This window comes from Rhopilema esculentum, chromosome 20, assembly GCF_057945365.1.
Source record: "Rhopilema esculentum isolate cy_ngs chromosome 20, ASM5794536v1, whole genome shotgun sequence".
NCBI lineage: Eukaryota > Metazoa > Cnidaria > Scyphozoa > Rhizostomeae > Rhizostomatidae > Rhopilema > Rhopilema esculentum.
In genome coordinates this window covers 9,286,805-9,310,467 of record NC_142834.1, presented here as the reverse complement: position 1 = coordinate 9,310,467, position 23,663 = coordinate 9,286,805, and the positions used below count along the sequence as shown (strand labels likewise).

The window sequence follows — 23,663 nt, the reverse complement described above, 5'->3', positions numbered from 1 at the left end:
AAAGATTTGTCATCCAGCAGTGGGCACTTCCCTTTTTGAAAATGTTGGGAAAAACAAAGGCCGAGGAGGCACTGATCTGTCTATGTAATTTCGAAGTTGGCTTTAGAGCATGCTCCGCGCACCTATAAAATTATACGCTTAATTTGTTTAAAGTAAAAATGACGGCGAGCAAAAATGGTTCAACAGCCCTAGAGGTACAGTTGCTTGTAATGTTAAGAATTGTTTGGGGATATCCTGATATTAAGTAATTCACGTCTTTTCAATTTGAGGATTTTGATCAGATCACGTTCAACCGATAGCAGCCTTTGTTGCGCCACAAATTTCCTGTCCACCTGCGCTTAAATTTAGGCCTGGTCAGCACGTATCCGGATTTTTTTGATAACGCGAACTTCACTCTCTGTTTTCTAATCCGCCTTCTTGTGTATGGGTTAAATTGAACTTTTTGAAAGCGTTCACAACCATCACAACCCCGTGTTCACTCTTGGACCAATCAGTTTGATTGTTCAAAGTTCAAAGTGGCGAATGAAGCATTTTAAACCCCGTTTTTTTACTGCACGAAAACACTCCTTACAAACAGGTAAAGCCAATTTTACAAATAGAGCATACCCAAGACTAACTTTTAGTCACGTAAGAACTTTTTTAAAGCAGCCACTTTATAAGGAACCTGCATTTTAAAAGGTCAAAACATGTAGAAGACTTCTACTCAAAGACACCTGAAAAGATTTTCAATTTTGAATATTTTATCACTGCAAAAAGTTGAGAGTTAGGAAGCCGATTCCATTCATTTCCAGTGCCATTATACTTTTAGATAAATCAAACTTCTTTCATTCCCTTTCTGTGTTTTTTAACTTGTCTTTTGCCTTTGTATTACTTTGTATTACAAATTTGCAGTTAAAATTGATTAAGATTGAATAAGCACATGCGCATCACACCTACAATCGTAAGAGAAATTGCTCGCCCCACTGCAGATGTCAATCAAAATGGAGCGATACCAAAAAGTATTTAACATGTTGGATATTTTGTTTTTGAGCTTACCAACCCACACGGTGAAAATTGCCTTGGCAAATTAGCAGGGCGTCTACTTAGACTTACTCCATGAGCCTCTGTTTCGCTACTGCCTCACTTGACGGCGTCTACTTCTGTTGTAGCGTTTGTTGTAGCCACTGATAGATCAGTGGTTGTAGCGTCCGTCAAGTGAGGCAGTAGCGAAACAGAGGCTCATGGAGTAAGTCCAGCGTCTACTCAGTTGTTCTGTTTTAACATGTCCCGACCCTTTCGGCGTTTAAATGTGCGAGTTTAGAACGGGTTATGACTAGCTGCTTGAAAGACTGTCTTGCCAACTTACTAATCATACTCGGGCTACTATGACTAATGATTAGCGCTAATGCGAGTCGATGGGGGGGGGGGGGTGATGAGGGGCCGTGGTATATATGCGAGAAAATACAGTAATTGAAAAATTTTCTTAAATACCATAAACTGAAATATTTCTGGAAAAATTTCTATAGCAAGATATGCTTTATTAAAATAGGCAATAGCCTGATCCACGCCAGACCTTGATGGTGTTGGTTATGGGAAGGTAACTGATAAATAAGGGGAAAAGTTATTCAAAAAATTTCTAATTTTGTTTACGTAATATGTGCATTTTCCCTATGTTGTCTCTTTCCTCCTTTGAAATCTGCTCGACTTATGATAGAGGATAGCAATTTCTAAATGTCCTGTGGCAGGCTGTTTTATATCGCGATTCAATTAGGAGCTCAGAGACATCTTGCTTTTAATGTAGGAAACATTACAACCAGTAGTTTTAACTAAAAATTTTTCCACTAACTGAAGCAAAAATCTTGACTAGCAACTAACGTGGCCCTTTATCGTCTGACTAATGATTTGAGACAAATACAGTAAGCAATAGTAACTTTTGGTTTTGATTGACCAAAATGTTTCTTCAAGATTTCAACTGGTTCTTATACGCAGAAAAGCAGTTTGGAAAGAGGAGCAGAGCGCTAGGGAACTTGGCAGAACAATAGCGAAGTAAAAAAGCTCAAAGCCCCGTCTTTTACAATAACTCTTTTCAATCTTGTTGTGTTTTGAGTACATTGGTCTCTTTCTCGAAATTTCAAAGCTTAGGCAAAGCCTTCAATTTCTAGGCCAAATCTGAACTTGCTACAAGTCTCTCTCTATCCATTTAGTAATCTGAGAAATATAGAAAAGGAAAAAATGAAAAAATGGAAGGGAAGTAGAGAGACTCTCGTTCCCTCCGATTTTTTCTTTCTTTCGATTTCAGATTACTAAATGGATAGAGAGAGACTTGTAGCAAGTCCAGGCCAAATCTTGAAGTGGAAAATTTTCTTACATAGTATTTCTCTTGGCGTGGTGAGCGAATAGAAAATATGTGGAAATCTTTTATACAGAGGCGTCGGAAGCTTCATAATGCGGCGGGGGCAGGACTGGCAAAAAGGGCCTCTGGGGGTGTCAAAGTTTGCTGATGAAAAAGATCGGGAATAGTCGTTTGGTCAATGACAAAGCCTGATTGTAGGTGAAAGAGAAGGAGGGTCGATGTTCTGGGGGAGTAGCCCCTAGGGAAATTTTGCGTTGCTGCGCCCTAAAGACTCTCGGAAATGAAGGCTACAGCTATAAAAAATACATTTGAATCAAGACTACAGTCAAACTTCATTCTCGAAATTTCTTTCATCCCAACATCAACCATCAAGGGGGGGGGGGTGGCTGGACCTAATCCTACTTTACAATCAAAACAAAATTTTGTTCTGATGACCATCTACATGGCTTGACATAACTTTTGGATATAACTTCCCTGAACTTACTGTTTTTTCTTTCTTTATGTAAAGTTGGTACAATAAATATAAGCTATATTCAACCTAAATAAAGCCAGCTAATTTAAATTGCCAACGCTAAATATAATTCAAATCAAATATAACTGATATTGCATACGTATTTCTTGCAAGGATCACAAGTACTAGACGATGAAAACTCAGAGATTTTTACTTTAATTTTTGTAAAGTTGCTAGTTGTACTTATTTCGTTTGGAACTGAGTTCCTTATTTCGCTCAATCTATTTGACAAAGATCTTGAGAGCAGAAGGAATCATATAATTCTATTATTTGAAAATGGCTTTGAAAAAAGCAAACATTTTACAACATACTTAAAGCTTTTTCGTCTGACACTCCTCAGAGCATAAAACGTCAGAATAGGTTCCGAAAAACATGTTTGAAAAATATATACCCAGTTGTGGATCGAAATAGGCCAATCAGAAAAACGCAAGCACAAGACCGGTATAGTTGACCAATCAGTGCCGCGAGCCTAAAGAAAAATTACCAATGGAGTCCAAGAGAGAAAACGAACTCCTTTTGTCTACACAATGGCGGCTTTTTCGTTTTTATGTAGATTGACTCCAAAACTGCTAGATGGAAGGACGACCGGGCTCTGCCAATTATCCGAAACATGTCGTCATTATAGAGTTTTGCACAGTCTGGGTTGTCCAAAAGATGTTGACCAATGGCAGAATCACTTGTTTTAACAGTGTTTCTCGACCTACAAGATCGAGGAGGCTGTTCTCTTTGAGGGGCAGTTTTGTTTCGTATGTTGGAAGGAACATGCTGTTTTATCCTATCCCCCAATCTTTGGGTTGTGCGCCCTACGTAGCCAGAATCACACTGGCACGTAAATTCATAAATGACGGAACTTTCTTGGACAACGATCTTCTTGGACAACGGCTATCCTGAAGACGTCATTTTATCTTATACTAAGGAGAAGATCGCAAGTTTTTCGGCTGTTCCAAAGTTTGGTCCGCAAAAGTGCCCAGTTTATTTGAAACTACCATGGATTGGTAACACTTCCTTGCGATTCGAGAGTCAGATTAGGCAAGCCATAACCAATTGTTTCTTTGCTGTCAATCCTCGGATTGTTTACAGCACTAGGAGAGCCCTTCCATCCATTCAAAAGGATTGCGTCCCTACCAACCAAAAAAGTTCCGTCATTTATGAATTTACGTGCCAGTGTGATTCTGGCTACGTAGGGCGCACAACCCAAAGATTGGGGGATAGGATAAAACAGCATGTTCCTTCCAACATACGAAACAAAACTGCCCCTCAAAGAGAACAGCCTCCTCGATCTTGTAGGTCGAGAAACACTGTTAAAACAAGTGATTCTGCCATTGGTCAACATCTTTTGGACAACCCAGACTGTGCAAAACTCTATAATGACGACATGTTTCGGATAATTGGCAGAGCCCGGTCGTCCTTCCATCTAGCAGTTTTGGAGTCAATCTACATAAAAACGAAAAAGCCGCCATTGTGTAGACAAAAGGAGTTCGTTTTCTCTCTTGGACTCCATTGGTAATTTTTCTTTAGGCTCGCGGCACTGATTGGTCAACTATACCGGTCTTGTGCTTGCGTTTTTCTGATTGGCCTATTTCGATCCACAACTGGGTATATATTTTTCAAACATGTTTTTCGGAACCTATTCTGACGTTTTATGCTCTGAGGAGTGTCAGACGAAAAAGCTTTAAGTATGTTGTAAAATGTTTGCTTTTTTCAAAGCCATTTTCAAATTCTGTACCGCAAAAAAACTGTTCAAATTCTATTATTGTTAAAAAAACTGTTACATAAAGCCTGGCTACAATGGTATAGATATCAATGGCTTAGATATCAGTTGTGTATAGTGCCACCGAGAGGTTTCGGAGGCCTTGTATTGCGGCAGATTTTCAGTCGCCACCATCTTCAGCAATCCTTGTTGTGAGCTTGTTTATTGATGTTTTTAAAAGCAGATCGAAAAGAAATATTTTAGATCATCACCCCAAAAAGTCACCCCTTTGCTCATTTTGTATAGCACCTTAGCAATTCAAGGGAATTTTTTGGTTATGTATTCAGTTAGCAAGGAGAGCAACTCGGTGAGCTGCAAAGGGGCAGGTAAACTGAATTTTAAAAAAGGGGGCTACATGCCCACTGTGCCACCTGGTTCCTACGCCTTTGCTTGAAATTACGACATTATTGTTGCCTTGACTGATATATCGAGCATATGCGAGCCAACGTCGGCAGCAATCTGAAATTTGTTCAGCATGATCATGAATGTTAAAGAGAATTTATCAACAGAAATATTTTTGTTGGTCAAATTGCTTTGCAAATGATTTTCAGATATTTTCAAGCAAATCTCATCAAAATGGAAAATATCGCCTTTTGTCTTGCATGTGGGTATCAAGAGATGCTTGAAACCTAGATTTTATTAGCATTCGAAATGTTCATATGAATTAATGTTGCTCGGAAATCAATTTCTTGAAAGGGGCACTTTGCTGCCCCCGTGCTGCCTCCGTGCTGACCCGTGCTACCCCCGTGCTGCCCCCATTGCCTCATTGGCTCCGGCGCCCTTGCTATTATATCTAAAACAAGAAACAGCTATGTAGTTTTTTCGTTTATCATCAATTAGTAAATTGCAGAATACGCAGGTGCTTCTTCAAAGCCTTGTCACAGAAGGCCTTGTGAAATTTCAACCACATCCTCTGCAAGTCAAAGGCATTTCGGTTAATGAAATTTAACACAGTAGAGATGAAACAAAAGCATGATGTTATCTAAGTGAATGAAGCAAGTCTGGGTAAGCCAGTATTCTTAGGCAAACAAACATCACTGGTTTATTGAAATTTTATATTGAAATCGCAGAGCGCGGAATGTCTTGTTGGAAGCATGTTGGAAGCTTAGCCCTCCTTTATTAAATTCTCCTTTAGAACAGAGGATTTTTAAAGATAATAAGAAAATAATGTTAAGAATTGAGAGAAAAGAGTTTAAATGTGACTTTAAAAGCTTTTACGAAGAAATCGTTCATTACTTTACTTTAAGAAATGAATTTGAGAAGGAAAACTGATGATTTTGATGATTTTATAAAGTATTCATGAATCATGTTTGTATTTGACTTTATGGGTACATGAATTTTAAGTCTTCCAGCTAATTAATAACAACAGCAAAAGAGTGACTCGCCTAAAGCAAGCCCGTTCAAGAATAATTGTCCAAGATTTCAGAAAGGTATTTTCAAGTGACTTTCGGCACGTTTATGACTTAATTTTGCCCATCAAAATTAGACTAGAAACAAACACGGAAACACTGATCCTGCGCTACATTTCATCCGGTCCAAGACATTAGGTTTCCATGGTCCGTCTTTTGTACTTTGCAGCCAATAAATTTTTAAAACAAGAAAAAGAATTAGGCCATTAGATTTTGTAGTCGCCATGGATGTCGAAGAAAGGATAGATATCACGCTCTAGTGACAAGCATAACGACCATTATCATCACTTTAATGAGATGGAATCTTGTCACCCCATTATTTTCTGAGGAAGATTTGATGGCTGAAAAGGCAAGGTGTATAGCAGGCAGCGAACATGCCCTAGAAGGTGAGTACATTTATGCCTATTTTTATGTTTAAAAAGTCAGACATGTACCTGCGTTATCCTTCTGTGAAGACAAACACGGCGAAAAGTCATTTATTTTAATGACGTTTTGACATTTTTATGACGGAGATAGCTACGAATGATTAACAAAAATAAACCTATTATCACAGCCTTGTGGTCCATCCAACATATTCAATGAGTTTCATTGATTTTTTCGCGGTTTGAAATCTGTGTATAAATCCGTGATATTATGGGATGTTTATAGCTTTTATCGCAAATAATTTTGAAGTTCATGTCGGCTTGAGATTGGCAGTCGACATACACTATCAGTTAATAACTATTGTAGTAGCAAAAATTAGTAAGAAACGGTAGAAAAAGCAAGGCCGTCGCTGGGTATCGTGCCTCAGGTGGGGGGAGGGGGAGGGGAGCGATTCATGCCCAATTTGCCGACAGACAGTAGCGTAACCGGGGTGTTAAGATTTGGCGAGGGAAAATTTAGAGTCCACACCCATTTAAGCACAGCAAACGCTCTTTTTTAAAGATATAGCTGTCCGCCCTCACGAGAGATAAATGATAGCCATAAAATTATAAACACAAAAATGAGAAGATAAGCTTTGAACAAAAGAGCCGACATTAAAAAATAAAAAAATACAGAAAAAAAATTGAAAACTGTAGAAGAATATAGAAATGTCCTACGTATCCACCTGCCTAGTATTAAGACCCATTGGATATAAAGTATTTAAGCGATATTGCCAAAAACTTTCCCTCCTCCTATTATTACCTGTTAACCTACCTATGAACTTAACACTTATGTCATTTAGGAACCCCCGATGTCCTTCCTCAGAAGAATGTCTGAAAAATTCCATCTGGGGCACTGAAGACCCTAAATTAAACTTACGACTACATGCCTTGTAATTATTAAACCTAAGCCTTAAAGGCGTGCATGTGCTGCCTACATACTGGACACCACAGACATTGCACTTGATCAAGTTCACAACATTGGACCAGATCAAACCAAAGTAAGAAACCAATTTTTTGAGTAATCACAGTTAAATGAGAAATTTATCTTATATTTCTTAGCAGTAACCTTAGACTTAAAACTGTCACTGTTACTTAGACATTGCACACTTGACAAAGAGCTTTGCTACAACGATAACATCCCTTTGTATGTGTGCCCCCATGTCCTAGATTACTGAGCCTAATCCTGAAACAAATATCCTTAACATTCTTACATCTCCTAAATGCAGTTATAGGTGGCCCAGGAAACACCTTCCTATGCTCCTCCAAGTAGCTGAGCATAGATGGAAGTTTCACTGCTGCTTTCCCCAATCCATTGAGTGTGACATGGTATGTTAGTACAAATGGAACCCTTTCCCCCCTCCCCTTGTCTTTGGTTTTACTACCCACATTATCAAGCAGAGTTACCCTATCTAACTTACGTGCCTTATATACTATATGTTATATCTTTGTTTATATATTGTATACAATCATATGGCAAAGGTGACAGGAAGAAAATTCTTTCCTCAAGGGTGCTGCCCAATTGAATCTAGCCATTCTAGGCCAGAATCAAGCTCCAGTTTGCTCCTTTGAGCCAAGTAACTCAATATATAAATAGAGGCAATGCAGGAGATACCCTTAGATATACCCTAGTGAAAATACCCTTATATGGCAAAAGGATGCTAAACCCAAATATAAATGTATGCTGATAGGCTTAGAAGACCTGACTATGCATCATACCCTGACTCGCTCTGACTAATGCAGGTATGAGGAACTAAGGCCCTTTTGACTAAATATTAATCTTGAAATAGTGATTTACCCTCTTCTAACTTTGGATTAGCATTCCCCCAAACCTTTCCCTGTTTACTAACTGACCTTCATGTCATTATTAAGTAAAACTCTGTCAAGCATCTCATCCTTTTTGACAACCTTGACAATAACCCTTTTGGCTAGATTGTTTGGGAGTCTTTCTAAGCACATATGCAAGCAATCCCGGAACACCGGGGGCAAAGGTGGCATAGCACTTTTTACCACTGACCAGAGGCAAAAATTAATTTTTTAGCAAAGGGTCGAAGCAGAGAAAAGTTTTTTAAAATGTGGGAAGCTTACTGCCAAAATGAGCTTTAATGTTGTTTTAACCAATCTCGAGGGTTGATAACAAAAAATTTTCAGGGTGAGTATACCTCAACCCCTTGGTTCTCTGCTTGCTTTTCTACCTACTGTATAAAGTCTTGAGTTAAAAGTTGGCCCTTGTTTTCCATGGCATGCTACCAAAGTCCTTGATTCTATCTTTTGCTAGACCATAGTTTTTAATGTGACATAAACCTCTTGCTTTCTTTAAAGACACTTATCCACTTATTCAGGTGCTAGCTTTCTGAATTTTTCTGACCCCCATTCTACTTGTCAGGTATCATCAAAAACCAGATACTCCCCTTTCTCTGATATCTCAATCCAGGTTACCCCAACCAATGTTTTTCTTTGTGATTCAGTGTCAAAACAAGTGATATTAAGATGGACACTTACCATAATTGTCAGCCACTTCTTTTCTTACTCTCCTCTCAAAAGCATTGTCACTGTTGTACTCTTCATTTTGAAATATTATGTTAAATGCTTTACAGTAACAATTTATAGGAAGTAATTACTATGTTTTTTTATTTTTCTTTACAGTGCTATTTGCATGGGACACCTAAAAGTAAAACTTCACACCCCTCCTCTTAATATTATAAATTATTTTTGAATGAGACCTTTTTAGACAAAATAAGCCATCGAGCGTCTGAGCAGCCCCATGTTCTTATGAACCCCTATCTATTGAATGTGAATTGAAGGATAGTGGCTTATTTATCATGATGCAACTTCACCCCCTCCCCTTGTAAAATTTATGTTAAATAATGCAGATGCAAGTCAATTTTTTTCATACTGTTAGGCTTGTATAAATAACGCTCTTTGCTACATCAATGGTTGGTTTTGTAACATTGGCAGAATTTTAATGTTATGTGGAAATCCTCCTTATGCTGCGTAAGTCTCTCCTTGCCTTTAGACAAAGTCAAAAATCACACTTCGTAAGATAAAATGCAATAACTGCAACTCTCTGCTGTCCATTCTCTGCTTCAATGGTAGGGCCAATCACTTGACTGTGGAGGGGGGGGGGACGGGGAGGGGTGCTAATACGAGACTGTTCAATTGGTAATGAAGTATCTTTCGTCGCAGCACAATTAAATCCAATATCCATTCAGTGTCCTACACTGATCTTTATTAGAATCTTAAGAACGGTGCCTCCCAGACTCTCTAATTTCACCTTTTCAACGGGGGAAGGTTTAACCAAAATATCTAGCTACTTTAATCTGTACGAATATATAAAAGCTTTCCAGTCCCCTCTGCGGGTCCTCCTTTTATTCAAATATGGCCATAAGGGGCAAAGCTCTCTATATCCCAACATGTCTTTATGATTAAAACAGTAGGCATGTTTTAAACTTGATCTTTTCTTAGTTATCCGAAGATAGTTTATGTGCATTGTCAATCAAACTGTAGGTCTGCCAGTTAGTTGAGTTCCAATTGTGGTCAATGTTTTACCATTCATTTTGGAATTCTCATTTAATGTAGCTCTTACTTGGTTATGGTTATTCCTGTACATTTAATCTCGGGTAATCGCCTAGGGCATCTAAGGTTAGACAATACTTTATTTTAAATCTGCGATCTGTTTCAAATCCACATTTTACAAGGCAAAGAGGCGTGAGCTACGTTCCTTGATTATGATAAGAGCATTGAGGCTTGCTGAGTAGCAAAACAGTTCATGGTAAGTTCGTTGTTAATACGTATTACATTCAAACATTCAACGTATGTAAGAGGGCTGGTAACATCGTTTTCGGTGGTTTTATTACATAACTGAATCACGGTATTCTTTACCCATATAGTTAGTTTACTTCATAGGATTGTTGTATTCATTAAACATTTTAGGCCAGGCCTCCAAAATCCTATTTGATAATACTTTTTCACTAATGTTTTTTCACAGCCACTGTCACAATTTTTTCAACTGCAAAAGTTAAGATTAGAACGAGGTGTCTGATGTTCATGCGTTGAGCACTCATTCATCGTCAATTAAGTTTTTGAACTATTTGGGTCATTGCTAGTTTAAATATTACGGTAGCTAATGGTTTGGAGAAGCCATCATTCTGAGAAAGATGACACACTGGATGAATGAAACTTCATATTTAGCAAAAAAGCGACTCATTGTAGATTGTGAAAAGTCTACTTCTTTGAAAATTCGATTCACACATTTCATCGCTATTACATACTTAGACAGGCAGACTGTCGATAAACGCTGTGCACTATTTTCGACGCAAGCGTAAAAAATTCTAGACAAATTCTAAAATTTTTGCAACACTTCTACCGGCAATAAATTCGTTGTAGTGTTAAAGTCAATGCACAACATTTTCCGCAATAAACGGCTTCTCTTTCTGGTCATGAGCAGCATGCAGTGAAACTCCAGCGCCAACATGCCAATTGGCTATTTTTCCAAGTGAACAGATTGCTAAGAATTGTGAAATTTGAAAAAACTGAAGTCCCTCCACATCACCCTTTTTGCCTGTCTAAAATAAGCGAAACATGCGATGCTCCAGTGCAGCTTCAGTGCAGTTCGAGAGAAGCTTCTGAGAGAAGTGAGAATTTTCCGGACTGGAGCTTGCGGTCAGCCTTAGCCCAAGCATTCCCAAATATTTGATAATACAGAATATTTTTCTGCCTATAAGCTGCTTTTTTCGAATATTCTTTGCGTGATACATCATTTCAAACCCAATTATTTTCCTTTCTTTACTTTGTGACCGTTAAAAAGCGAAAAAGTTTCGTCAAAGTGGGGTCAAATATTTTAGTCATGATCCGTATTCCGTAATTCAAGTCAAAAGGCTTGCCAGTATAGTCAGATTTTACGGACCAGGGCATGCGGTAGACCTGAGCGCAAGGAACAACTTTCTGGAACCATTACACCACATGTAAGCAGTGGCGTCGCGTGACCATTCTCGCTGGGGGGGTGTAAGAGATGCAAAACCATATTTTACCGACAGAAATTCTTTTGTTACATTAATATTTTGTTAACAATTTAATTCTACCGACGAGTTCTCTGAAAGTTGGGGGTGTACACCCCCCACACCCCCCGCACGCCACGCTCCTGCATGTAAGCATCTTCAATTCTAACACAGCCACGTAGCTGCAGGGGGCACAGGGGGCTGTGCTCCCCCCAAGTGAAAATTTTGACAACAGCTTGCCCCCTCTGGCTACAGTTTTTCCAAATTATATTTTGAAAATTTGGCATATTTATAATTCCATGACCTTGATTTTGTCCAAATATATCTGTCTGTTATATATCTGTTTTCTTGTTTTGAAGCCTGCCCCCCTCAGGTATGGTTCTTGCTCGAGTTTGCCCCCCCCCCCTAGCCGAGACCTACAGCTACGTGGTTGTTCTAACAACTCTCACAGCTCATTATTGTCATCTTTGTTAACTATGAGAGTAGAAAATGAGCAGTAACTTTTGCTCCTGTTAGAAGAGCCTCTGCAGTGTATCAACAATTTCGCAGTGTGGAGAGCTCCTCTTTGCGGGAACCCCCAGTTGCATCATAGCATAAAAATTCTTACATTAGGTGGGCATTCGGTGATGCCTTTTCTTGAGGAATATAAATAAGAATAAGATCTTTTGCGAAACGATTTTAGCACTAGGAGTTACTCTGAAAATTTTTGCAAAACAATTGGGCTTTTTTCAAAAACTTTTCGAATGGGTGATAATTTTTCTCTTAGCCCCCCTTCATTTTCCAACCTGTGTCGAAGCCTGTGATACAAAAAATAGACACATTGATTGATTAGAATTACTCTAGTACAAATAATTTGTTACTTTCAAAATCAAAATTTATTATCACGATTATCATTAATTACCACTTGTATTTTTAAGAAGCTGAAATTACGACTACATTCCTTAAACATGGCCGTATATTTTATGTTACCGCATGCCTAAGTTCTGCGCTCACGCTACGTCACTGTGTAAAGTATAAGTATGGTGGGGACAACCCTATGTTTTTGTGAGTATTTTTAGGCTTATGAATATGCTTTGAGGAAATAAGACTGATGCGCTCAAAACCTATTGTGACTTTTAGCCAAATCCTTGTTGGCTGACTGCGCAAAAGATTTAATTCATTTCTAATTATTTGCTGCTCTTTATTCATTTTCCTCAACCTTTTTTCCTTGATAGTCTACATCTACTTTATCATATTGGCCTAAATGTCGCAGGCTATTTAAAATTTGAGATCAGACTGTCCTTTTGTCTGGCCTATACTCTTCTTGAGCTCCATGTTTGAGCTTTAAATGCACTACTATAAATCTGGCTTTATTCCCTATCTATTTTCTTTTTCTAATTCGTTCACATCGTGTGGTGATTTTTCCCCACGCCACCCAAAACTGATTATCTCTCTAGCTTGAAATATGACGTAGGAACCTTATAACATAGCGACGTTTGAATGTCGATTCGAAGGTGACCCTCTTTTGAAAAAGATTTGATCATTGTTTACTTGTAAATCGCATTGAATAGCAGGACATAAGGCCTTGTAATCGTCCATCACTGCAGATGCTTTCTTAAGACATATTAGCTCGTAACTTGAGTTGTCATTTTTAAGTTGATGTCAATGACTGTTTTGCGATTTGCAGTAGGATCAGTCTCGTGTCATTCATTGCAAATCCTTTCTTTGCATTCACAAACAATTAAGCAAGCCTCTTAACAGTAAGTTGAATAGAGGATCAGTAAGTATTTCATACGTTATACATATTCTATGCATTTGATCTTTTCGTTTTCTTTCTAAGTTATGTCTTAAACGAGTATGGTATTGTGTTTTTTAGGACGCCGTAGATGAATGTAACATGGAGTCTACTTTGCAGTCAAAATGTTTTATATGTAGTGGAAGTTTCGATGCAAAATTGCTTGCAGAGCACGAGCGCCAGTGCCTGAATCAGCTGCAAGAAGGCATTACCGATATAACAAAAGAAGTCGATAGTTTGTTGGATTTTGAAGTTGAATCCACAATTTCAGCAACATCATCAGGTAAATAGCGTTTGTATGACCCACCCCATTGCCTAAGCACTTTTCGATGATTTATGAATGCTACCATCTTCACTACCAAAAGCAAAGGTAACATCACAAATTGAAATCGTAACCGTAATACATCTCTCATGTAAACAATATTTTGGTGGAACAAAACTTAAAAATGGCTTTGAAAAAAGCAAACATTTAGTAAACTAAAGCTTTTCGTCTGACACTCTTCAGAGTTTAAAATGTCAGAACATAGATTGAAAACTCAATGCTAGGAAATATATATACCCAGTTGTGGATCAAAATAGGCCAATCAGAAACACGAGCACATAATTGTTGACGTTGCCCATTACAAATTGTTTCTTTGCAGTCAACCCACGTGTTGTTTATAGTACGAAAAAGGCCTATCTGTCCATTCAAAAGGACTGCGTTCCTGCCACACAAAAAAGTTCCGTTTTTTATGAATTTACGTGCCAGTGTGATTCTGGCTACGTAGGACACACTACCCAAAGATTGGAGGATAGAATAAAACAACATGTTCCTAGTATTACAGTTGCTTAGTATTAGAAACAAAACTCGTCCCCAAAGAGAACAGCCACCTCGGTCTTGCAAATCTAAAATTACAACTAAAACCTGCGATTCTGCTATCGGGCAGCATTTACTGGAAAACCCACATTGTGCAAAAAACTATAATGGCGACATGTTTCGGATTATTGGTAAAGCCCGATCGTCGTTCCACCTAGCAGTTTTGGAATCTATCTGTGTAGAAAAACCACGAAAAAACCGCTACTGTGTAGAAAAAAGTAATTCGTTTTAACCTTAGGACTCCATTGGTAACATTCTCAATAGGCAAGTTGCACTGATTGGTCAACCTCAACAGTCATGTGCTCGTGTTTCTGATTGGCCTATTTTGATCCACAACTGGGTATATATATTCCCTAATGTAGAGTTTTTAATCAATGTTCTGACGTTTTAAACTCTGAAGAGTGTCAGACGTAAAGCTTTAGTTTACTAAATGTATGCTTTTTTAAAAATCATCTCTCGTGTAGCACTTCCCCCGCCCCAATTCGTCTTGCAAACATATTGAATTATGCCATAATAAGTAATACGTCGTTTTGGTACCTGGCTATAATTTATGATGCTACGATCATCACTTGGTCTTCAATTGTAATGTGCTCAATTTGCTCAGAATGACAGCTTGAGTGTCAAGGAAATATGATATATTTTGTAATCACAGAATTACAAAAGAGTGTACCAGTCATTCATGGCAGTTAATTATAACTAAGTGCCAGTCAAATTTAACTGCAAAAAGTGTAAATATTCGTTTGTCGTTGTATTCAACTGAGATTGTTTTTAATTTTTTGTATTCTAAAGTTTCCTAATCAGGAGGCTTTTTATATCATTAAGTATATGGTACAAGAAACCAGGGCATAAAAGTTTATTTTTCTCCCTGCGACCGGGGGAAAATCATGCATAAATTTCCTGCAAGAATGGGAAGATAAAGGAAAAAGGGTAAGGTTCCAACAACCGTAATGATGTGTCACCAGTTTTTTATAGGTAAAAGGAGAAGCTACATTATAGAGGTTTAAGCAATTTTACTACCACTACAAAATCAATTTCTGTTTTGGTGACTGAAAATTATTCTTTATCCATTAACGTCTAAATTGAACTGGAGTAGGGGCTTAGCTATGATATTAATTTCCTAACTGGTGAGAATATTCTTAAGCCAGATAAAAGACTATATTTTCAAAAACATTCTCAAGGGTTCTCAGGTAGGAAAATCAATTTAACCTGTATAAGGGACCTACATGAGATATATTACTTTTGTCTTCATGTTTTTTCCTTTTGATGAACATGAAAAGAAACAGGTACTTCTTGCAAAAGGGTATTTTGTAAAATATTTCCTGCAGAACTTTATGCAGGAATAAATTTCCTACGACCACCTGGTCGCATGGTCGGGTGGGTTTTCATGCACTGCAAGAAACTAACCATTTACATTCATAGGGATTATATTTGCTTCCTAAAACTTTATCAACCTTTAATAGCCATGAAATTTGAAATACTAATCATGTATGTCGGATATTCATCATCAATCATCATCAACCCAGTTTTGATCCGGTTTTGTTCATTTTAAAGGGGGTGGCCATATTTACTTATGCCCTGAAGCAATTCTTTTCTCACCTTCACGTCATTTCTCTCACTCTTAAGCATCTTCATTCTGTAAATCATATTAGTTCATTTCTTCTTCCACTTGCTTCTTCAAAGTCTTCCTGGTTCTTCCTGTCTTTCTCAGGCCATCAACTTCAAAAGTTAGCGCCTTTCTTAGAACACCATCTTGTTGTCTCCTCAGGAGAAGTCCATACCATCGCACTCCATTTGCTTTCGCTACTTATCGACCTATTTTTTCAAGCCCAACATGTCCATCAGTTCGTCCGTATTTTTTTCTATCGTCCTCAGCATGTATCTTTCGGCCCTTCTCAAAATTGCCATCTCGTTTTCCTTTAAGCACCATGCTTCACTGCCATATAGAATTGCTCATCTTACATCGGTCTTATAGATCCTTCCTTTCATCTTCAGACAAAACCTTCTTCCAAGAACTAATTCACTGCACCCTCTGAATCTTTCCCAACTGCGTCTTGCTCTTACTGTCACTCCAACCTCACATCCTCCGCTAACATTCAACTTGTCACCCAGGTAACAAAAGCAAAAAATATTATAATAAATTACATAGTGTGTGCAGTTCTGTCTATAGAGCATGGAACCCTTTGTACCAAACCTTCAAGCAGTTATTTTTATTTATCTTTTAATCCATTAAATTTTCTTGTCTATTTTTGATTAAAATCAAATTTAAGAAAATTGTTTTATTTAAGAAAATTTAAAATGGCTTTGAACCAAACAAACACTGTAGACACGCTATAACACAATAATTCAGAAGATTGCTTTAATATAAAAATACAAAGATGAGCAAAGATGTACAAAAGTAAATTGTATGCAGAGAATTACATAAAGGAAGAGCTCCCTTAATAGGTAAATTGATCGAGGAGTGACTTCAACGTACCCTAAGATAATATCAAGTACATCTGAGGATCAATGGTCAGTTTTGTTTTCAATGGAATTTTTACAGAAATGGGTAATCAATTTGCACTAAAACATCGAATCGCGTTCAGACCATATCGAAGGGTGTTTTTTGAGACTACTGCAAATCATCTTGATACGCCTGTTAGGTGAAATACTGACGAACAGATGAACTAAATAAGAAAAAGTCATTATTGTCAGAGTCATAAACAAAAGATAAGTGTTAAAAATCTTCTGATTTAAAAAATTGATTTAAAAAGTCTCAAAAGTTGCGACTTATTGGCGATTTTTCAGTTATAAGTGACGCTCTAACATAATCAGTGAATTCTTCAAAAGGAGGCGGGACCATCATCTTCTCAGCTATTCGGTCAGAAGAATGATAAAATGGATGAAAGAAATTTAATTAATCTACACAGATTTGGGTTATTGTTGATGTTTTTTTAGTTATCTGTTATTTAGTTTTGTTCCATTCGCCATGCAGTATAAAGGCCGATTATCCTTCGATAATCGTGGTCTTGCCTTATCGACTAATCTTCGATGGGAAAATATTCTAAAATTGAATGATGTTTTGTTTTTGAGCATTGTTCTGTTTTGGAGAAAATTTCTATCAATCTATATATGTTGGTACCCTGTCTGTAACTGCATATAAAGTTAGAAGGTTGATCATAGCCGCTGCTCTGCCTTCAGTAACAAAACTCCCGTTCAGCATGACCTCAATAAATGGTTTGAACTTGTGTTAGTGCATATCTTTTTTTTATCGATGTTCTTATATCCTTCTGTTTTGTAGAGAACTGATTGCCTATCTTGATCGTTAATTCTTTTTCGTTTCAGGGTCCAATGACAATTCTCGTAAATCCGTTCGCTGCTACATTTGTGGAGAGGATTTTGCTCCGCACTTCATCAGTGTACATGAGAGGCACTGCAAGCGAAGGTGGGATACGGGTGTTACAAATGCGGACAGTATTAAGAAAGGCACCTCTCTTGGTAGTATATCTGCTGTACGTGAAACAGAAAAAGGGAAACAAAAAGAGGATGGAGTTGCAAGCAGTATGAGGAAAGCTCATTCTGTTGCTAACATTTCTTCGACAGGGCCAAAGCAAGCATGGAATGCACGAATTCGCGACAAAGATAGCAAAGAGAATTTGTCTAAGGAGACAAGTCAGAGACGCCCAACGAAGACAAAGCGGAAGGAAAGGCCTAGATCAGCTTACTTGGCTTTGTCTTCCTCGCAGAATTTAAATGGCAGTTTATTTTCGCCTAGAGAATTTAATGTTTATAATGACATTGATGATTCCGACAAAAACATTGCCCATATTTTGAGTGAAAAGGCCGTGTCGTTGCAGGACTTGTCATCTAATGTTGTTGAAAAAGAACAGCGAAAAACGGATGGAAACCCAAAGTTCATGGAATGCCAATATTGCTTCAAAATGTTTAGTATCCATTCCATACATATACATGAGAAGAAATGTCTTTCTCGACCGGGTACCACTACGCCTGATATGACTAGGCCCAAGAAGAATTCTCGACCAAATGGTAGATGTGTCTCTGTTAATGAACTTAGATCTGCTAAGCCTGAAGATAATTGGCGGACTGAAGATGTTCTTGATCACTCATTGGCTATATCGATGGACAACTTAGATGCCCATAAACCTGCACATAATTCAGACAATTCACGTTTTTTGTTCTGTAGCTATTGCAGCAAGCCTTTTGGAAGCAAGTCTCTACCCATACATCTACCCCAATGTCAAAGAAAATACGAATTAGAAAAGGCAAAAAAGCAGAAGCCACAAATGTCTAACAAAAAATCACCTAAAACAAATCATGCATCGAGCGTCAATGGCTACCCTGACAGACGCGCTGTTAGAACAACACCCGTTTCGAAAGGGACAAGATCAAATGAACACACACCTTCTTCTGCTGTTAGGTCATCTGCTAAATTTTTAGCAACACCACTGTCGAAATCGGCAACCTCATCTTCAGGCCCTGCCTCCTCTAGCAACTCGCTTGATTCTCAAGAGACACCGCGGTCTGCACGAACACCAAGGATTGGGTCTAAAACACCCCTGTCAGGATCTGCTTACGTCGCCTGTCGTTTTTGTCATAACTATTATGGAAGTGCATCTGTCAAGATTCATGAAGCGAAATGTGAGACGAAGATGACCAAGAGCAAAGAAGACAGGATACAGTCAAAGGCAGTTGGAAGACACCTCGGTAGACTGTTTGGAGTGCAGCGGTAAGAATTCATATTAATAATTATGTTCTCCGTCAAATTTTATGGAATGTTTTCATTTTAGATCAGTCAGAATTCTTAAGAATACGTGCTTCCCCATCCAATTTGATTTTTACATCACTGGTGTGATGACAAATGTTTTACCCACAAAATTCCAACCCTCCATCTTAGCACCCAGACGTCTGATACAAACTTTCTCGGCCTATATTTCACTGTTTCTGATAACTGAACTGCCAAAATCTCCTTAAAAAGGTTGTTTTAACAGGTCAGATGTGTTGTTCTCAATCCGTTGCCATACACATAACAGCGTTCTCCAATACATGCACTATGTTTACATACGTTTTATTTCTGCCTAGAATTGATATATATTATTTTTTTACCCTTTTTGAGAGTATCAAAATATCCAAATATCTTGTTGAAGGAAAAATCAGGCAATGACTTTAACTCTAAGGAAATTTAAACGAAGAAAAATGACACCAAAGATAAGGTGTACAAACGTTTTCTTATCAAATTAACGAGGTTCTATCGAGTAGATTTCAAAGTCTAGAAAATTAAGAGAGAGTTTTTCTAATTTTCTAACTCTCTTAAAAAAAGAACAAGAATATGCCAGGTTTTAATAGAATAATACTTTTAACAAAACAGTAGGTATGTAAATTCAGAGAAATTGGCAGTTGAAATACATTTTGTGTGTTTGAATAATTGGAAAAATTGCATGTTAGAAATTAATTCCTTGTAATGTAAGGCCCAATTGAATTTACCATCTATGAAATTAAGGTATCTGTAGTTTTCTTGCCCGTTATTTTCCTATAAAAAGGTTGGTGTGTCCCCTGTAATTTTAGGCTATCATTTAGATTAGCATTGACTTTTATTGACGAATCTTATTTGTCAGAAACTTGTGTTATTGTATTTAATCCATTAGAATCGACTTTTCGTGAATAGAAGTTTTGAAACTTTGAACAGACATTTTACGGTTTGAATTCGACTTGCGCAACAGATGTTTTCAAATGTTATAACACAAGTGAAGGAAGACAGGTCGGCAGGGATTTGTTGATTTACATTTTGCTATTTCCACAAATATTGTCCGTAAATGAGTCCTAAAAATCTAGCATGTCAGCTTAAAGTTCTTTGATTTTTTGTAAACAGATCAGCTAGAAAACATTCACCATTGAGAATATGACCATATGTCAGTGTAAATTAACTAGTGATTGTTGTCACTTTGTTTTAATTGCCTCAGTTAGTATCCGTCAATTTCTCTTATATGCGAATTAGATCTATTTCACTTGTGTTAGTAATGTTTAGAATGTTTGCCTTATTGATTATACATACGACTCTTAATGGTGTAAGTTACACGTAAAATGAATTAGTATAAAAGTCCGAATATTGCTTTAGAAAATTTATGTATGTATTATTGGCAATGTAATATTGCTCAGCCTCATTGTGTCAACACCCAAGAAATACTATTAGAGTTTCTTCAAATAATTTAAGAGGGCAAACAGTGAGTTCTACATACTACCTTATAAACGCCCATTTCCCTACATACATACCAACATACATGACGAAATTGAGCCTCAGCAACACCAACGTATTGAAACGCCTGGTTTAAATGATCTGAGCATGGAATAATAGATATTATCGATCAAATGCTTTGTTTAAAATTGAGTTTGTTTTGATACTCTAGAAATCAGAAGGGCTTAGCTTCCTCTGGCAAGAAGCCAGAACAAGTTGCAGTTGTATATCGATTTTAGTAAGGAAATATCACTAACCTTCAGCCGTGCCTGGTACCTTAGCCAATCCATATCTCTATATCGACTTGGGTAGGAAAAATATCTGCATTGATTTTCAGATATTCAATTCTGATATAATTAATAGTTCCAAGTTCATTGTGCATCGGATTTATGACTGGATATGGTTTTGCTAATAGTGGTGTACTTAGACAGTCCAAGAAAGACGAAGAGATTCAAAGCTTTTAAGTATTCTCTGAATTTCAAATCAGTTTTATTCATTTTCTAGAAAATGTTTTGCTTTTAATTATAATGTATCATTTTAGATAGGCAATTGTGAAATGAGTGGTAATTGTATTTTTCGTCTGTATTCAGTCTTTTTCAATAAGAAACAATTAAGAGACATTTTGAACTTCCTCCTTACCTCTTACTCCATCCAAATTTATCCTGTTTTTTGTTGTTGTTCGAAGTAAAAGGCTAACAAATTTGATCACTGCCAATGCTCTATCTACTATACATAAAAAGAAAACAAAGGAATTGAAATTACGCCTCAGTTTATCATTCTGAAGAATGTCTTAGGCTATTTCCTTTCGATAATTAGTATAATTTTTTACATTCTGATGTACTCGTTTTCCTTTCATCCACAATAGAAAACAATTATTAATAAACGATACGAAAGCTTCAATTTCTACTCTAAGAAATGTTTGATAATCTTTCGTTGCATTCGTTCAACATATAGCAGGTGGTTTCTCGTACCCTGTTCAATAATTTAGCTGCCTAAGCGAGACAATGTTGTTAGTACCAAGTTGTATGATAATGAATAAATTTGTTTTGTGAATTTGTAACTGCAATGTAACGTATACTCGATTCACCAAAAATTATCTTTTTGGCAATTATTTCTAGGTTAAAATTGTATTTCATTTTAATGCTTACTGTATTCCATTTATTATTTATTCTCAATTGTTCTGTTGGTTTGTATCTATAAAGTGAATGGTATTTATCGAATGAACTCGTTACGCAATAGACAGTGGTATTATTGAGTCTCTTTTTTTTCACCCTCAGAGCCTTGCAGTTGTTTTCGAAAGTCAAATGACATTTTATTGGTGACTCAAGTCCGTTTTCTGTTCCCTCAATCTTTATCTGTCTCTTCAAAAGAGTTGTCCAGTGATGACGTCACAAAAATATATTTTTAGAATTTTTGAAATTTTTTCCCATAACCTTAAAAAGCATTAGGAAATACCTCCTACGAATTGGCTGAGATATAACCAGATGAGCACAAGCATCGACCCCATCAAACCTCTGTAAATTGGTCTCACTTCACGACTTTATTAACTGAGCCAAAATAACAATTATCCGTTAGCAAACTTAAAATCTTCTATTGGCCATAGCTCACTGAATTTTTGACAAATTTAGCTATTTTGCATAAATTGGACTATTTTATGATAATCTTTCATGTTATGTGGTCAAAATTCGATAATTCTAAAAATAGTTTTTTGTGACGTCACACTTGAGCATCCTATATACAGAGCTAGTTCTCTGACTTATTTACTATTCGTCTGAAACATCTAGTTATTTCATCTACTAGTTAATAAACAAATAAACAGTGAATCCAAAAATTTTAATCTACAATCGATAACGTGATAGGACGGGGATTACATGATTTGTGGCAATAACTCTTCGCTTTTGTTATTAGTGGTCTAAAGGCTTATTCTTAAATAACGTTTCTTAGTTAATTACTGTTTTGAAGATGATAATTTTATGTTCCGGGGCCCCTAAATATATGGATGTTGAAAAGGAAAGACAATTTTTTCAACTCATTTGATGTGTTTTTGTCTGAAAAGTTAGAAGTTGGAAGAAACGCAGGCAGTTCTGTTCTGTTTTTTGCTCGAAATTTAGGCTGCGGAGCGGTGCTTCCCGAATGAAGTTAGTCTCAGGGGCGCCTGCACAAGATTAAAGAAGAAGGGCGGTGTTGGTGCTGAGGGCAAAGAGTATAATTTTGTCCACTACCATAATCGATTATTTGTTAGGGGTTTGGGGATGGGTGCAAAATATAATATTGGCATCGACCTGTTCCACCCATACAGCTGGGATATTTTCTATCAAAGACCCTAACCATAGTCATAGGTTGACAAAATTCTCCATGCAAGTAGGTATTAAATGGCCTCGTCATTATTAGAAAAGTTTGGTTTTGCAAAAATCATGGCAGTTGAAAATGTGCTGGCTGTAAGACTTTGATTTTCAGCTTAGTCTCTATGGTTGCAGAATCATTGAGAATGTAGAATGGAAAATAAAAATCACAATTATCCAATGTCAATCAAATAACTTTTTACTTTATTATATTTCAGCATTTTTTTTATTATATAATTCTATTATATTATTTCATTATATTTATATTAAGCATGAACTAAGCGTAGCATTCTTGTTCTGATGATGGGCGAAATAGCTAGAATCTAAAAAGTAACTGTTGCTTTTTTAAGTTTATTATCATTTTTTGGAAAAGAATTTTCCGTTATCAATGACCGACAGCAAAAAAAGATATTTTTATTTTTTGAGTTTCTTATGAAAATTAACTTAGTGAGAGTAGCTAAACTAGTCATGAATTATCTACAAGATTTTTTAATCTTTTGTTAGGAGTAAATATTTAAGGGCACTGCTTGCCCCCTCTGCCCCTCCTGGGTAGGCGCCCCTGGCTAGTCTGGACTTTAAGAAACATGAATTCATAAAAACAGCAACTGGAAATCATCATTGAATATTCTTCTTTTATTTTCTATTAATTCTGACAGATCACCATGAAAAAGTGGAACCGTAAAAACACTACACCAACTTAAAGATAAAAGTAAACCATTACCCGTATTAAAACAACTATAAAGAATATCACCATCTTGGTTTTAATCTTTAATAATTTATATTAAAATTTTAGCATAGATACTAGTAAATTTAAATGCAAAAGAACGAAGCTACTGCGAATCCTCTAATGAGCGCCCTGCCTGAGGCTTACTATATGTTCTTATTTTTTCAGGGGTAATCATTCGTGCGGGCTGTCTATCCGAGGGTTTTCTTGGTTGTAGACAAGAACAGTTTATTTTAGTCTGTGTTTTTCGTTACTGTAGTTATTGTTTATCTTTTTGATGCCAGTGTAAAACCCAAGATCTGCGAATGAAATATATGAACGAATTAAACGACTATTCTGCC

The 23,663-nt window shown here is 37.0% G+C and overlaps 1 protein-coding gene across 1 annotated transcript; it reads left to right on the top strand.

Annotated features, from left to right (window-relative positions):
* Positions 1-5,737: 5,737 nt before the first annotated feature.
* LOC135687792 (uncharacterized) lies at positions 5,738-21,504 on the top strand. The gene is made up of 3 exons (XM_065204455.2): positions 5,738-6,388; positions 13,256-13,457; positions 17,352-21,504. Exons 2-3 carry the CDS (start codon positions 13,277-13,279, stop codon positions 18,755-18,757), a joined length of 1,587 nt encoding a protein of 528 aa, XP_065060527.2. The 5' UTR covers positions 5,738-6,388; positions 13,256-13,276; the 3' UTR covers positions 18,758-21,504.
* The last annotated feature ends 2,159 nt before the right edge of the window (positions 21,505-23,663 follow it).

Bases quoted from the DNA above. Each gene is read 5' to 3' on its own strand.
- LOC135687792 (XM_065204455.2), top strand. From the start codon at position 13,277: ATGGAGTCTACTTTGCAGTCAAAATGTTTTATATGTAGTGGAAGTTTC. The intron at 13,458-17,351 runs GTAAATAGCGTT...TTTTCGTTTCAG, and splicing joins AATTTCAGCAACATCATCAG to GGTCCAATGACAATTCTCGT.